General features: G+C 31.2%; 1 protein-coding gene across 1 annotated transcript in view; it reads right to left on the minus strand.

Annotated features, from left to right (window-relative positions):
* The window catches only part of LOC129218801 (glutamate decarboxylase-like), a 136,432-nt gene that overhangs the window by 108,827 nt on the left and 9,036 nt on the right, over window positions 1-18,569 (minus strand). The window contains exon 2 of the mRNA XM_054853123.1: window positions 5,944-6,183. Coding sequence (XP_054709098.1) covers window positions 5,944-6,183 — 240 coding nt within the window. The remainder of the gene's footprint in view (window positions 1-5,943; window positions 6,184-18,569) is intronic.

Genomic DNA, 18,569 nt, shown 5'->3' on the forward strand with positions numbered 1-18,569 from the left:
AACGTGTGTTTATAAATATTGAGATGGATCATTGATTTATTTTGTGTACAAGGAAATTAATATCAATAAAACATATATTTAGCAGCAGTTAACTATTTCTATGGAAAAGTGTTTTATATTTCTTTATTTGTCGCTTTTCATAGCCTAAAACATTATTTTTGTTGTTGAAAAACTTAAGAAAAGGAACAGATTTCGTATGTAGGCTGATTTATACAACGTACATACTGACTCAATTGCTTTACTTTTCGATATTGTTCTTCAGCTGTAAAAGCAGTGATTTCGGCTATGAAAAGAAACGATACGGTGAAAAAACCCTTTTGCATAAGAATTGATAACTTCATTTTATGGTTTACTGCTGTTAATTTTACTGTACAAATCATTTATAAAACCGTATACTACTGCTGCTTTTATGGCACAATTCAGTTGATTCCGCAGCATAATACTGCGAACTTTACAGTTTGATACTGTTGATTTTGCAGGGCAATTCCGTTACAAAACAGTATATAACTGTTAATTTTACATATTATCTCTGTTAAATTTACAGGTCAAGTCATTCCTAAAACAGTATATTACTGCTGATTTTACAGTTTGATACTGTAAGTTTTACAGGGCAGTTTTATTAAAAAGCAGTATATTACTGCTAATTTTACAGTTTGATACTGTAAGTTTTACAGGGCAGTTCTATTAAAAAGCAGTATATTACTGCTAATTTTACAGTTTATCGCTGTAAATTTCACAGTAAAAGTCTGCTATAAAACAGTATATTACTGCAAATTTTACAGTTTAGAATTGTAATTTTTGCAGTTTTTCTTTGGAATGCGAGCTGCCAGTATTTTACTGTAAAAACAACAGCTTTTTTTTGCAGTGATGGCAATATTTTAAGAAATACATGCTTCAATGGTATTGAAAAAATCGATAGTAAAATTTCAAACTCAAATCGTAGTTTCCGTTTCACTTTTCACATCGAAATCGAATCGGTACGGAGAGATATTTTTCGTTTTACCGTGAAAAACGTCGAAACGGTTTCTAGTATTTATGAGACGTATATGCAAAGTAAAATCCCCCGGCAACCCCTCCTCCTAAAAATCTGTCTTTGGTGTCTCATAAAATCAAAAGCAGCATTCGTTTTCCTTATCGCACGAGTAGGTCCAAGAGCACTCCACCATTGCCATAATCCCGTTCTTTATAAGGATGTGGCCGGCCGTTTTGGGCAGTGGCATCTTCTCCCGGCATCTGTCAATTGGTGGTGTGCACCGAGGCGTTCGGGGGCCGTTAAAGACCTCTCTCGGGATCATCGTCTGCGACTCAACGAGCCGTGATTTTTAGATCTGGCTTCCCCTTCTCGAATGTTTTTCTGCAGCCAATGCTGTTATTACGCGAAACAAATGAGAGGTATTATATGGCACCCCGGCTCTAAATGAGAGGTGATTGCTGTGGGCTCAAGTTCTCTCTTGGTGCATGTTGCAGATTGATGGTTTGGATTTCAGAGATTATATTCTAGAGATTTGAATCATACTTATCATTTATTAGAAATTCGTCACATCAGTTAAATTTTAATTCATGCCGTTGTTAGAACTAGAGCTTTCATTGCCTGTTGCCTAGATGAAAAAAATAAATATTTTTCGGACGTATAGACCGTGAACCATGCAGCAATTTTCATGCTTTCTGTCACCTAAACCCTTTATTCCAAAGTTATACAGAGACTCAAACCATTAAAAGTTATGGTTGTCTTGTTCACAAATTTTTGAATGATTAAAAGTGAAGCTTGAGTTGTAGTTCTTGATTGGAGTTTTCTTTGTTTCATTACTACTTTCAATCAACTGCTTTAAAGTTCTTAGAAGGGATATATGTTTCCCTGTTTACTAATTACAGTCCGGTCTTTAGTTGTGTCCGATATAATTGCTAGGTAACATTTTGGTTAGAAAGTTCTAACTTAGTTCTTCTTTTGAAGGCTTTTTATGATATGTGACAAAAATGTACATCTAAAGTAACCAAAACTGGTTTATTACTTTACATTTTTAGCAGTTAATAAAAGAGCCTTAGTAATATTTTTGACTATTCGCTATCAATAACTCAGAAAAAATTAAAAAAACAAGATTCTCCCCATTTACAGGATGTGAATAGCACTGAAGGTATGCTGTCAAATTTAATAAATATTATGCGTATTTTGAACAAGAAATGTATATTTTGAACGATGAAAAAAATATAATCTTGTTTTAATGAAATCAATTGTATGTTCATAGTTTAATCATACCGATATTTCCCTCTATAAAGGGATCCGTCGATAAATCGTGAAAGTCTGAAACTTATAGTTGCATGTACGTTCTTGTAGGCACATGCTGTTCTGCAAGTCCTAACATAAATAAAGAAAGAGGTTAGTGTTTTCAGCGAAATGCATAGTGCCATGACGTAAAATATGTGGCAAATACATGGATTATTTAAAAGTTATTAATAAGATGAAATATTTTTTTCTCATTCTTCACGTTTTCCTCTGTTCTCTTTTTCTGATTTATTCTTTAAAAAAAAGAAAGAAAAACCCTGCTACTCACTTTTTAAGCTCCTCATAAAACCTTCACAATGCAGTATTTAAATTAAGAATTTATTCGGAGGTGAGGCACCCACTTATAGGGATTTTAGTGTTTATATCACCTTTTATTGTTTATCCCTTTTTGATTTAAAAAAATGATAAACACACACCAGGGAGCATATCTAGAAACAAAAGTATACATTAATGCTATATTGCAAAATATACTTAAGTATATCTGTGAATGTAACTCAAATAAATATAAAAAATGCCGGAAATATTCCTTTATGAATATCTGCGATGCGACTAGTATGCAGCGTGCGACGCATCCTAGTTGTTTTATTTTCTTTTAATTTTAGCAACCTGATCGCATTTTTAGATGTGGGGCTAGTACGAGTGAAGCCGTTTGACACCGAAAAATAAGAGAAAAAAATTGAAGAAAAAAAACCCTGAGAAAAGTAAATTTGATGATTTACAAAATATTTTAAAGGGCAATCCCCCCCCCCCCCCACCAAATCTCCTTGATTCATATGTTCGTGTTTTTGAACTTGTTACTACTCTAACCCTTCAAAAGAACCGTAACGCAGTTAAGATAATAAACACTCTCTTCCCTTCTAAATCCAAATAACGGTTATGAAACTGTCGAAAACTAAAGAAAATAGGGGTAAGCTATCTCCAAAGAGTGATGGGTGAAAAAGAAGTCATATTTTGGTTAAGAGGGTCATTTTATATAAGAATTAGCAAGAATGGTGTCAGAAACATATAAAAAGTTATTTTGTTTGCCTTGCAGTGTTATCACAGTAATTGGCCAAGAAAGATAAATCTTCCAATTTCAAATCATGAAACCAAGACTTTGTAATTTGAAAAGAATTGTTGAATTGGTTTATCTAAAATTTTAAAAAACACTCTTTTACTGAAAAACTTAACGAGAATTCAATGAAAACTTTGCTTAAAAAGAAGTAGAGCAGTTAAATTTTGGAAAAAAGTTAAACTATTCTTTATCAAAATTCATACGAGCTTTTCGTAGGTGTTTAGTTTTGAAATTAGCTTTTGTTTTGAAATTATTTTTGCAAACTTTTCTGTTAAAAATTTGTTTCATTAATTCTCGTTGCAGTTGATTTATCTGTAGTCAGCCAAACTGATCATACTGCTTTTATAATCGTTGTCATTTGCAGTTTTGTTTAGTTAAATATTTGTGATACATAGACAAAGCTATGTGGACTCTTCAATATTGCAATCAGTTTACACATACTATGTTATTGAACAATACATTTTAAACTTTTGGCTACGTTAAAGATTTCGGACCGTTTTAAACTCTCTTGAAGAACTGCTACAAATCTCTTACTTTCCTTCGGCAAAGAAGTTTCCAATCTGCAATGGAGGGGAGAGGAGAATAACTGCCAATAATTGGTCCATAAATATCAGCTCCCTCGTCCTCCCAACTCTGTTATTAAATCTCCGCGAAGTGGCCCCTTCAGCGGATAATTGGTGAATGAAAGGGGACCGGCTCAGGAAGGGAACTGTTGCTTGCATTTAACAAGGCACCTAGTGTCTCGTTAATATTGAAAATACAAACCTTTATTGAAGCAACTGTCCAGCACCTGACTCACCAATAAGTTAAGACTTTCTATTTTCTTTCAAAGAGGGTTAAGCAATGGGAAAAAAAAACTCATAAGTGTTTTCTTTCAACACTTGATGGTTCCAGTAGGCGTGAAAAATATTAGGAAATGTGTTTTGCTTACTTAGGATGTTCGACCATGCTTCATACATTATCTACTATGTGCTAAAATGTAAATAAAATGAAGAATGAATTTTGCGTTGATGTTGTAATTGATTTAATAACTTAGCTTCAATGCAATCTTGAAAGAGCTATTTGGTGTAAATATTTAACAACTTATTCTCTAACTACGTTGAGTAATCATTCTGCTCCTTGTGGAAAATGGGCAATATTTTTTAAGCGAACTTCGGTGACTAAAAATGCTTTTGACAGACATTGTATTCCTTAATTTTTTGCGGTAGGTAAACAGTATAACTTCAAGGTCACCAGAGGCAATTATTTTTACGGGAGACACCGAATTATCCTCGAATGTCCATCATTTCACTGTTTTTTCAAGCCACCTGTGAATTTTTGGAGCACAAACTAGTACTAACTTTGAAAAGACTATCAAATTAAAAAGCTGAGAGTTGAGTTATTTCATTCAGCAATTATGTTTTAACTACGTATTTGTGTTTCAAATTAAAGAAGAAAATAAAGTTAACTTCACTATGAATAGTAACATAAAAAGTAAAATTTACCATTTTCCGGGGGTTCTCAAAGTGGGTGCCGTAGTACCCTAGGGTACCGCAGGGACAGGCGAGTGGTGCCACCAAGTGCCCCCTGAATCAATATATATATTTACAGGTTATCACTAGACAATCCCAGTCTATCCTATAACTACCCCAGGTTATCACTAGAGATAACCTGGGATGCCGTGAAAAAATTCTAATTCCTCAAAATGTGCCTCGAGTCAGAAAAGATTGAGAACGCTTGTCATATACAATGTTATTCTGAAATTTACATTGCATTTTCTCACTTGTGTGAAATTTATAGAATAAACCAAATATTTAGAATTATAGTAATATAATTTAAAATATCGCGTTTAACAAAAGAGAACATTTCAAAGCCCGTTGTTGACGCTAAATGAATAAGATAAGCGTAGTTTTCTCAAATCCTAACGAAAACTGAAATGTATTTGATAAGAAATTAATTTAACAGCTTCTAAAATTTTAATTTTGCACGATGTTATTTATTAATGCAGGTTTCTGTTTATTTTGCATTCATCTACAATTTAATATTGTTCAATAAAATGCAAATGTCATGGAACTTAATACCAAAAAAAAAAAAAAAAGCTCTGCAATGATTTTTCTTCCTATTTTTAATAAAATTAAAAAAATGCTTCAAACTTTCAGAAATTGACATCGTGTTTCCGAAATAGCTGTCACAAAAGTAAAACTTCACCATTTATCCAGTTATAAGGGTTCTTATGAGCGTTCTATATTTTTGATAAAAATTTACGTGGCTAACACAAACATTAATTATTTGCTTATTTCAGGATGCATATTATGCAAATTTAAATAATATGACAATGACCTGAGGATTTAAACTCAGAAGCTTGTTTTTATCCCGAATTAGGTTAGTTACAAGAAACTAATTTAGCAGTTGGTTGTAAGAAATAGCACCAAATAGTCCAAGTCAGACCCATTTTTTCTGAGAAATAGCAAAACGTAATCCCAATAAATTTAATATTTAATGCCATATACATAATTTTATACTTAGTACCATGTTTATTAATCGTTCTCAATAAAACCGTAACCAAGTAGCCGTATTATTTTCTTATACATAAATAGCTGCTCTAGACTAACGAACTAAAGAATCTTACCTGTCTTCACTTGATATTTGAGAGTTTCTTTGCAGTCCACAAGAAGCTGATCAAGATTGACTGGATCATCTGGAATCTCAAGATCTAGGATCTCCTTCAATTGGTCAGGTTGATGAAAATCTAATATTTTGGTAGACCTGTCATTGCTCTTGGTAACGAAATCAAGCATAATTTCAAGCAATTTAAGCAAGAAGGATCTGGTTACTTCATCTGCATTTTTCTTACCTAATGGGTGCAAATCTAAAACGAGAAAACAAAATTTTAAATGCATAGAAATTTAAGAGGAAATAATTTGTAAGTTAGACGATAGCCAATAAACTAGCGTAATGCAATGAAATTAACACACAAAAAGGGCTTATAGGATCGATATCTTTATTCGAGGGGGGATCAAAAAGCATTGACTCCATCATGCTAAATTTTATTTCTTTTACGTGTGCTAGAATATCAATGTACGATGTTATAAAGGTAACCTTACTCTACTTCACTGTAAAAAAATGTGAAAGGTTACCAGTATTAATGGATGTAACGTTACACGAATTCTAAAGTGTGTAGCATCATTGTTTTAAAAACTCAAATTGTTGGAGAAACCTTGCACTATGATTTCAGTCGAATTCAAAGCGCATGCGTAAAGATCAGAATCGGCGCAGAGCACGCAAACTCTTAATGGCGGAACGTAAACCGACCTTAGTAGCCGACCAGTAAATGCTCTTGCTTTGCGAGTCTGTCAGATTCGCGTTCTGGGTTCTGTCCTGACTCAGGTCATTTCCTCTCAAGTGCAATGAAAATGTTAAGGTAAATAAATATTGTATACTAAAAGGATTGGTGTATATTGGTTGTTAAAAAGCATGATCTTGATAAATCGTTCCAGAAAGTCAGACGAAAGCTTAATTTTTGGTAATGTGTAAACTTTCAAGCAATTTCTCTGTAAACATACAGAAAATTCTGGTGTAATCTTACGTAGAAATGTGTGAGACGTTCCGCCATAATTACATTACCATGGTGTAATCTTCCCCAAGCAATGTGTAACTTTACAGCAGTTATATCAGTTAAGTTAATCCAGAGTGGTGGAGGCAGCTAAGTTGCCACCAATTTTATGGAGTAAGGTTACAATTTTTTTTTACAGTTTTGTACGTATAATCGTTTTTAAATCGATTGATTAGAACTATGCATCTGAAGATAAAGAAACAGCTGTTATAGAATTTCTGGCGAAAGAGGGTAGTGCACTTAAGGAAATAAATAATCTCTTGAAAAATGTTTATCGGAATGCTGTAATGAACATCAACAACTTGTGGTGCTGGGTGAAGAAGTTTTCAAGCAGATAAACAGAAATTTGAGCTAAACTAAGAAGCGAACGGTCAACAACATCGGTCACAGATGCAATTTAAGAACTAACTAATGAATTGATCGAGGAGTCAGTCTTGTTACAGTTTAGAATGCTGCTGATGCATTGAAAGTCTTTTGTGGCTTTGCTCAAGGTTAACTGTGGATATCACAAAGTTTGTGCCAAGTGGGTTATCAAGTATGACGTTAAAAAAGCTTTAAATTCATGGCTCAACAAGAAAAACCCTGAATTTTTCCAAAATGGTTTTCATACCTGTGTTTAGCGATGGCGCAAATGTGTGCCATTTCATAGTAACTATGCTTAACGGTATTTTTTTTTTTTTTTTTTTTTTTTTTTTTTTGTAGAAGTTCAAGTTTTGCCCTGCATTAACTTCTGCTGTTATAAGGTCGTTAATGAAGCTTTTATGATACCTAAAAGTATATTAGATATATAAACGAAAAAAAGCTAACATACGTCCAAAACTATTTCAAGGCAACACCGTAATGTTAATAAAAAATAAAACAAAAGAAAAGGAAAAAAATGTCACAATATTAATAAATGTAACTAATGACTTTTTTTAATATTCAAAAGTTAGTCTCGCTGGCTTTTTTTAAAAACTGAGATTAAGATTTTCAAAGTTATTCCAAATACAAAGTGGGTTGATATGAAGAATTAGCACATAAAATTTATTTAAAAAAAAAAACTTTTACTCATGGCTTTGATGAATAGTGAGAGATTTAAATGAAGCCTTGATTTTATGGAAGATTAAAGTCATGACTAAATCAAGTCAATTTAAATCATCGGTTTATGATTAACATAAATTTAATTGCTAAGCGTATTAGATGATTAAATGTATCAGCGCATAATAAATAGTTTTCACATTATATCCTCTTAAACGGAATAACAAGAGCAAATACTTAAATGTTAACGGTTTTGCAAAGTCAGTACAAATGTTTGTAGGCATTACAGATGCATCATTTTCGTTTGCTTTCTGTAAACAAGCCTTTTATTAGTAAACAAAAATTTTATATAGAATTGATAGTTTGGAATGTTTGTCATCGCTTTTGCTCTGCTTGAAAAAACAATTACAATCCATGACGAAATTCAATGATGTCACAAATGTGTTATAGCATTATTTCAAATACAATTTGGAGTTTCGATAAGTACACAATCGCAGCGAATGGCTGCAAAAGTAAGCATCTCTAAAGTAACCTTTTTAAGGAAAATTCACATATCTGTCGCTACAACAAATTATGACTTAAAATTACTCTTCTTCCTTTATTTAAACCATTTAAGGGATCATTTTGAAAATTTCTGACTGTCTCAGGCTGCTGGCCTACCGAAATATTGCAAGAGAAAACTGAAAGAAAAAAAAAAGACGCATACGGGAAAAATTGGGTGTTGGAGATACGTACTTTTGCAGCTACTTGCTTCAATTGTGCAACTTGAGTGAAAATACTTTTCATCATTAATGAAGTCTATTAATGAAAGCCTTTAACAAATCTAAGTGCTCTCATGCTTATTTTTGCCACGATTCAATCCAATAACGTTTCTAAAGAATTGAAAAGCTTAATTCCAAGTTATTGATTGAATTTGACTTTAAAAAGCATAACGGAATGTCATATTTCAAAAACATATCGAACTAATAATTTCCGAAATGTCTAGAAACTTTAAATGTAATAATAAATTGAAACTTGTCAACAAAATTGCGAAAAATAACATCGCGCAAAAAAATAAACGCGACCTCCAGCGTAACCATTGTGAAAGTAGTTTCTCTGCAAATACATTCTTCCTGCTGGAAAAAAACGTTCCCGCAATTCCGGTGGCTCGCCGTTATCGCTTAGCTTCAGACCCTACTGGGTAAAAGCAGTTATGAAAGGTCTAATAATCCCCCTGCTCAACTCATAGAAAAGGCAGCTCTCGGCCATGACGAGTATTTAGATAACAGCGAGTCTTTTAATCCACAGGCTAAATGGAGGGGCGTCCAAGTGATTTGCACTAACATTTGTCTTTTTTTTCTTCTAGTTCTTTCTTTGCGCATCTCTAGGGACGTTTTCGAACCTAACCCCAGATATCTACAACGCACAGGAAGAGTCTCCATTTTGATTGATTTTTGTGCAAGGAAAAATGAAATCCTTATTTCAAAACTAAAATTATTTCTTTTGATTGAAAGTATTCTCGCTAAAAAGCAGATGATGACAAGGCCTATACTGCTGTTTTTCTTTTTTTTTTTTTTTTGCATTTTTGTGATCTATTGTACGTTAGCTTTATTGTATGGACTTGCTTATTTGGTTTTCTCTGAAAGAAAGGCGCAAAAAAAAAAAAAAAAAAAAAAGCTCTAATTCCAACATTTCTCAATTGTTAATGTTGAATTCAACACACTTTTTGTCAAATTTGCCGTTTACCTTCCCACGGCAGTATATTGCTTTAATATAACTGAATTCAGTGCTGAAACCTAAACTAAACTGCAAATGGCTTAATAGCAATAACTATTAAAAACTGAAAAAAAAATAATAATTTGACTTTTGAAATTTTAAATTCAAAACACGGCTCCTATCCCTCCAAACCTACCTCTCCTCTTGAACGGAGACGTATGTATTAGTTGTGTATGTGTAGGCTTTTGTGTGTGCGTAGACTGTGTGTATGCACGTTGTATGTGTGTGAGTACGTATATGTATGAGCGTGCATGTGTGTAGAACATGGACGCCACCGACTAGGAGCGGCTACCGGGGGACGGAGTCGCGCCTGCAGGTGACGGTGGGGGTTGAAAAAGGCACGGACATCAAAGATGGTCAAATGAGAACAATAAGCAATCGTGATTGCTCAAAAAAACCTTAGCTCTAAGTTACATTTAGTAAAAACTAGTTATATAACTACTATAAAAAAAAGCATCTTCTTGTAATTTGCAGTAGCAGTTTTTTTATTAATTTATTTTTTTTTTCGCAAATTTAAAGAAAAAAGAGAAGGAGAATTAATAAATAAAATAAGGAGTCTGTGAAATTCTTTCATCTTTTTATTTTTAATGTCGTTTGGAATCTCGGAAAGGAATAATTATTTTTTGTTTATTAAGATTTTAAACAACTCAGATGATCAAAATAATCTTTTATAACAAATATGAAGAAGCGCGATTTACGAAAATTATTTCAACCGTAAATATAGTTCTTGTTTTTTGGCTGCCATGACTGCAAATTAATGCGATAACAGAAATATTTCCTCCATCACTGAAACCGTTTAAAAGCACAAGCAAAGTTCGAAAGCACGGAGAAAAAATTTAAATTAATGAGAAAATAATTAGCTCATAAAATAGTTGATATTTAATACAAAATATCGTTCAGTTGCTGTCTAAGCTTAGAATATACGTATAAGTAAGAGAATGAGGGGAAAGTGAAATAGTGAAATATTCAATCTGCTGTTAGCGCACCCTATCGGTAATATTTTAACTATGTGGTAATATATGCAATCTACTCCAGTCCAGAAAATTTTACCTTAAAAATAAAAAAAATGATAATACAAGAAATTTTCAAAAATCGATACTCATTAATAATTTAGTAAAAAATATTTCATTAGAAAAATATTTAATTTTCCACTTTGCCCCACGAAAGAAAAAGTGAAAATTGTTTATCTTTCTTTGGAGGTACAAATTTACTGTCCAAAATAAAAAATAATGTTTCAATGCAAGTTTTATTATAAAATATATTGCTCATTTTTTATGTACCATAATTTTCAGAACAAGTTTTCATTTTGAAAACATGTTGTTTTGTCCCACATTCCTCTACTAATAAAATAATAAAGTTAATTAACACCATTAAAAATTTATATAAGACTATTTTTTTCTTATTCTGAAGTTATTTTTCAATATTAAAGAAAAAAAGAAACTTTCTTAGCGCAAAAGAAAATTGTTTCTCATTAGAAGCTTCTTGCAATGTAGTTCTAGCAAAGTCATCAAAAATCTGAAAATACCAATAATATTCTGAAACATGGGAAATAGATTATTAAATAAGCAAAAAAGTCTTTGAAATCAAAATTAATTTCTGTACAAATGCCTGATCAATGTATGCTGAACTATTTCAAGTCTAAATTAGCAATAAAAAAAGAATCTGACAAAAGGAACAATTTTAGCCGCGCGATGGCTTTCGCTTGCATTTTATGATTAATATTACATTGTTATAAACTGCACTTGTTCTTTCCAATAATTGTTACTTCGTAATGCCAATTACGAAGTTACTTGTTTCTTTAGTGGTATGGAAACGTATCGCTTAGGTTTTTCACAAAATATTAAAGGTGCGCAATTCAAGTGAGAAGCAAAACAATGGAAACAAGTTTTAACATAAATTGCAGCAGTTAAAAACTTATGTTATAACAAAAATATTATTGATCTCCACTTGAAAAACCATTAATTTTAATTAAGGAGAAAATTCCTTTATTAAGGACTATCTGTAAAAAGAGTTTTCAGAATTAACTGATCCAGTTGTAAAAGATAGGCATTTTCTTGGAATTTTGAAAGGATTTGGAAATTTAAAATAACGCTTAATTCAATTCTAAAAAGTACATATTTCAGTTGTAAATCACTTTTGGTTAAATGAATTTACTCTCTCTTTTTTAAGTTTTTACTTTTATAGAGATGTAATAAAAATGTATTCATATGTTTGTATTCATGGAACTGTGATCCAAACAAAACACACAGCATTATGGAATGTCTAAGTTAGACAATTATGTTTAATAAAATACTTAATTTGTTAAATTATTATTTGTGATAATAGGAGAGATATTTTACGTGCTCAAAAAATGACAAAAGTAAACGAACCAACTAGACCTTTATAGCAGCGTCCAAATTTTGTAACATTAGACATTTATTTTTTTTCATTTAACTTCTGCTCAAAATCATTTTAAGCATACCTCACTAAATATTTGAAAACTTGCGTCGAAACAAAATGTATATGTTTTATAAGAAGCACCAAAAGGAATAGCGAAAATTATGTAAAGTTAATTTTCAAAAATTGCAAGATGTGATATTTCAGTAAATTCATACTTTCAAAATAGAATACCTTTCTTAGGTTTGTTAAAAAAAGTGTTAATTGTTATGAAAATGATCTCAATTTTATTCCTTCAAACTGATAGGTGTTAAATTTCTATAAATTCTGTTATTTTTAGTAGAAAATTGTTGAAAATCAAGCTTATATTTTCATTATCTAAGCATACAAGTATAGGAAAGACAAAATGTGCAACATAATTATACAAATAATTGCTACCAATGTAAAATTTCAAAACTGGATTGGTGAAATAACATATAAAGTAAGGAAAAAAAATACAATGCTTTAAAAAAAAATAGTTCTTCGCGGAATATATTGAAATTGTAATTCTTTATTTTACAAGAAACAAATTGTTCTTTTTTTCTTTTCAATCATTACGAAAGCAAACAACAAAATAAAATAATTATATCTCAACCATTCTTTCTGTCAAAAATAAAATCACGAGGAGATTGTTCTTTTGTGTGTGAAATAAGGTGGTTGAAATTCCTGGATTAGCATAATGAATCAGACCGTCAAATCATCAACTAATTAACTTCATCAATGCTAAGTTTTCTCAGAATTATTAGTTCTCATATTTTTTTTTTCCTATTTCGTAAAACGAAATAAAAAAATAAAGAAGAAGAAGAAGAAAGAAGTTGAATCAAAAAAGAAACAATATCCTTAGAATCTCGAATTCCTTCACTCTTCTGGTGGAGAAACATCCTTTAACTTTCTAGGTTTTTTGGGTAACCATTTTTCAATTTATTTCATGAAAGGTAATGTTAAATATTATTTAGTGAGAAAGAAAAATCTTTAAGAAAATCATAGCAAACAAGTCATATTTTTTTTGTATATGTTTCGTCAAAAAGTTCTTTAGAATGAAGTCTATCCGAAGAATATCTGTCTATTAAATAAGGATTTATAATAGGACTTAAATTGTGCTCATTAAATCCAAATTGAACAAACAATGTATAGAGAAATAAATATATACCTTAGGGCATAGAAGTAAAAATAAATAACCAACCTGTTATAGCATAAAATTACAGATTACTACTTATCGTTGCAGTAATCTTTAATTTTGTGTTGGGTTAGTAATACCGGACCAAAAATACAATACCGGTATTTTTTTAACGTGATACCGGAATACCAGTATTCATACCGGTATTAGAAATTTTCCAAAAAAAAAACATTGAAAAACGTAATGTTTCGTTACCATATTTTATTATTTTGTGCAAAAAGCGCATTATTTACTTATTGTGAACAAATGGAATTTGAAGGGATAAATGCCATAATAAAAAATCCATAATAGCAAGAAACATAATACATCTATTTAATTGTCACTCCACCTGGAATTCATTTTAGTGAACAAATTTCCTGCAGTTTAAAATATTCTTTCTGAATTCATGCAGGCAGGAGCTACTGTTAATATAGCGCGATGCACCTCCTGTAGTTTACGGGAAGTCCTTCATCTTCAAATAAGTTCGTCTTGAGCTTACTGGTTTTGAAAAAATCATTTTTTGAATGTGGACGTTTCTTTTGTAGAGTAGTTTTTTTTATCATTATTAATTATAGATAATTGCAACTGTTCTTCGAGCGACAATTCTTTTCCAGTAATAAAATCATCTTCAACAATTTCTTTTTGGTAGAATAGGTTTTTGTTTGCTTTTCATGAAACCTTTGGTTTGAAATGCACTATGAATTTGATCTTGTTAGTTTTTCTTTTCGTTTTCCTTTCAAAATTCTTTACAATTATATAAGTATCAGAAAATACTTTCCAACTGATTATGCCTTACTTCTTTGCGAATGTTCAAGACATTAAATATTATCTCGCTTGGTATATAGCTGAATAGCGAGACGGAACAGAACGTTAATACCGGTGACAACAAGTTACTGTTTGTTTATACTAACTATAAAAAGCTTTTCTCAGAATTCAGTACAGTTGAGAAAAATATTTCATAAAGAATTGCTGCAATTGACGGTTGGAATAAATTGTTCATACAAGAACATACATTCGTAATTACATTTAAAATTAAATTTTCACAAGAGAGCAAGTCAAGGAAATGAAGAAAAACATGATTCACATAAACTCACGAAAGTGCGATTCATGTAGTGATTAAAATATCATTTTGTAATATTTCCGCTGCTTTAGGGGAGGTTGGGGATACTTGAACCCCACTTTAGTTTTCAATTTTTTTCTATGCTGCAAATTATCAGTTTTTTTTTTTTTTTTTTTTTTTTTTTTTTTTTTTTTTTTTTTTAAGTACATGAGCAAAGGTAATTTTTTCTTCTATCTGACAGAATTTTTTTAGTTGAAATTAAACAGATAGTTTTGGTAATATATATTTTTTAAAAAATTTCATAGAGGGATCTTGTATCTCCACATCAAGGGATACATGATCCCTTCATGAGGGATATTTGATCCCGCAAAGAAAATACATATACTTTTAGACCAGCAATTTACTTATGGATTTTAGTTTTCTAGAAAATGCTTCTAAAAAACAACGCTATTTCTAATTTTCTTTAATATATTGTAATAATGTGAAAACAAAACAACATTGTTAAAAATTCCACTAGGACATTTGTAAAAAAATGTTTTCAACTTTAATGAACTTATGATGCTTTTGATCAGTTACTTGTTCTCCAATACAGCTGTGAACAATATACAGGGTGTTCCGTTTTACTCTGCAAGACCTTTATTTTCGCAACCGTTAGTTCTAGATGTATACTTCCAATTGCAAAAATGTTCAAAATCTGATGCAGAGTTAAGATGTTGAAAGTTTGAAGTAAAAATTAAAATGAGTCAAAAAATACAAAATTTAACTTTTTATACGGGCCCCAGGTCCCCTAACTTATGCTTAGGGAAATAATCTCCATTGAAAAGATATTCGAACACAAAAAGTTTGAAATTAGTACGACCTAAATTCACCGAGATATGAAGCGCAGCATTTTGTGACTTACACCACTTTTCACTCGCCGTCAATAACACATTTTGGGGGAAAGTGTAGCTGTTAACAAGTGTTTAAAATTATATGTGTGCATAGAGTGTGGTTTTTTTCAAATTGCTCAAGGTTTTGAAGTGCATTTTTGCGTATCATGGCATAACTTTTGCATTTATTTTTGAATAGCAATGAAAAATCTAAGTACCTGGTTCTTCTTACTTTGACGACCTGTCATTCTTCTGAAAGGGCGATAAGTTCCAATATCCATCGTTTGTGTGGTCCCTTAAAACTTTGAAATGGACTATCTCCTTGAGTTTTGGTCGCACAAAAGCCAAGTTTTTTGTGTCAGTAATAGTTTTTAATGGAGATTATTTCCCTAAATATAAGTTGGGGCACCTGGGGCCCGTATGAAAAGTTAAATTTTGTATTTTTTGACTAATTTTAATTTTTACTTCAAACTTTCGCTATCTTAACTCTGCAGCCTATTTTGAACATTTTTGCAATTGGAAGTATACATCTAGGACTAACGGTTGAGAAAATAAAGGTCTTTGCAGGTTAAAACGGAACACCCATGTATATTTTATAAATAAAACTAACAATTTTTTTGAAGTAGCGTAGTGAAGCTAAAATTACAACAAATAAAAAAAATTGGATGGCCAGCATAAAAATCAACTTATTTGCTTTTTGTATTGCAACAATAAAATTAAGAGTTTTATCAATTGAATTAATTTTAAAAAAGAGGGAAGAAAAATGCAAGTATTTTTGTACTTATAAAAAAGAAAAGTAAGCCTAGCATATGTTTTCAAAACCTGAAAAGTCAAATGCAAACAATTCGTTTGTTGTAGTTCTTAAATTTCCGCTCAACTCAACTCGATGTGTGCAGCTAAACACATTTTTTCAATTTTACAGGACAAATATATTGATTAAGCACATTACCTTTCGCTTTAGAAAACTTATTTCAAACTCTGGAATCCAACTTTGCATTCTATCCGCTAATGGGTCTACATAATGGGCAAGTAACTTTTTTGTTGTAAATCTAACTATAGTAAAATCATTTTTTTCATTCAAACAGGGATTTGGCCTCCTTTTTAACTTGTTCAAGCTAATTTGGCTGATCAGAACAGAATTCATCAGTAGATTTATTTAATGTTTTGATGTTTGAGGTGTTATGTGAGTTACAAGTGCAAACTAAGATTTTAATTGTTTAGCATATTTACTGCAGTGATAGCTTAAATCTATCACTCACACTATGATAAATTAACATATGATTATTATGTTAAAATAGTTTTGAATGTTTCAAGATAATGTCAACTAGGTAAACAACAGTTATATTGTTTTCATTGTGTTTATACTGTCATATGGATACTTGATCCCTGTCATCATGTAGCACTCTAAACGAAGGGATCCCTAATACGCGATTTTTACAAACATACTTGTTCTATTATTAACAATAAGTGGCAAAGTTTTATGTAACGGATAATGTAAATTTCAGAATGCTTTAATAAAAAAAAGTTTCCCTTGACACATTCAGACAATCCTTTCATGAACTGAAAGGAATTTTAGCTCTCAACTTGATACTTTAAGCTATTTAGCTTTAAGGGCTGCAATAGTTTCTGTTTGATTTTATAATTATCCGTTTCTTGCATTTTACTTTTTCAAAACCCGATATTTTGGTTTTCTTCTCTGTGAAGATCAAGGTTGGGAAATATTTCTGATCACCAGTGATGAGTAGAAGCGAATTCATTAGTCTCCTCTCCTTTTTTCTAGTCCGTACTTATTAGTCTCGACTCCTCTTTCTAGTCGGTTTGTAAACCAACAGAAGGAACAGAGTAACAAAATGGCCAAAAAAAACTAAGTGTTGCCAATTTTTATGTACATGTATACCTTTAACATAAGTGTCAGGTTTCAAATCTCTACTTAATGAATTTGGTACATTTTTGGCTGTGGAATCATGTATCCGTAGAGATCAAGTATCCCCAGTCTCCCCTAATCATTGATAGTCTTTAAATTCATGCATTTATTTAAAGCATGAATGCAGTCAAATTTTTACTTCAATAGATTGATTTTGTTCCTGTCTCACGGAAAAAGACATCTATCTTTAAAATAACAGTAGATATCTAATTAGTTAAATAGAAAACTCTTTAGTTAAAATCTTTATTATTTTTAGCTAATACCGAAAATACCGGTATTTTGCCCCAGCAAATACCGGTATTACGAAACTGCAAAATAGCTCCAAATACCAGTATTCGGTAAACCAGTATTAGAATCACTAATTTTGTGCTATAACATGTTGGTTATTTCCTTTTGCTAAAAATATTTTGATGAAATTCGTGTCCGCTTTTAGAAACCGTATGGAAAACAAACAGACAGACTGACGATCGTTTCTCTCATCTCAAAAACCTATTTTTAATTTTTAAATATTTGTTGGATTTATTTATTTATTTCCAACTTGCGATATTTTACGAGTTATTCTGTCGTGCTTCAGCATATTTTTAACTTTTCAAAACCATTAGGGGAGAAATAAGCTAAAAAGTTGGGCTTTGAAAATTTCTTATTTATTAAGACTACTGTAATCTTTCTTTTGCATTGAAATTTTTTTAATGTGTCAGCTTCCAAAAAAAAAATGGAAATAATTTATTTAAATATGAGGAAAACTTTTTTCTCAAACTTTATCATTAGTTTGTATTTTATTTTTCTCTTTTTTTAAATAATTGATAATTTTAGCTCTCAACTTGATACTTTAAGCTATTTAGCTTTAAGGGCTGCAATAGTTTCTGTTTGATTTTATAATTATCCGTTTCTTGCATTTTACTTTTTCAAAACCCGATATTTTGGTTTTCTTCTCTGTGAAGATCAAGGTTGGGAAATATTTCTGATCACCAGTGATGAGTAGAACCGAATTCATTAGTCTCCTCTCCTTTTTTCTAGTCCGTACTTATTAGTCTCGACTCCTCTTTCTAGTCGGTTTGTAAACCAATAGAAGGAACAGAGTAACAAATTAGGTTTTAAATTGATACTAAAAAATAAAAATTAACGTTTTAAATAAAGATTACTATAACTGATTTCTGGCCATAATATTAATTGATGAGATTTTGGGGTTGGAGAAAGATGCGATCGGTTGTCGAGTAATACTAATGCTTTTAGTTGCCACTCTTTTTGTATTTAGTCGCCATGTAGCAATGGCAGTTCTTTAACAGGAGCAGCTTTTTTTTAGATAGTTTTCATTTTTTTTAAATTTATTTCTTTTTATCAACATAAATCAATCGGCTTAAACAGTGAATCGCTCTTTTTTAACCGACTTCAAAAAGGAGGCGGTTATCAATTCATACCGTATGTATGTTTTTTTTTTTTTGTTTG

Source organism: Uloborus diversus, chromosome 3, assembly GCF_026930045.1.
Source record: "Uloborus diversus isolate 005 chromosome 3, Udiv.v.3.1, whole genome shotgun sequence".
In the NCBI taxonomy this organism is placed as follows: Eukaryota; Metazoa; Arthropoda; class Arachnida; order Araneae; family Uloboridae; genus Uloborus; species Uloborus diversus.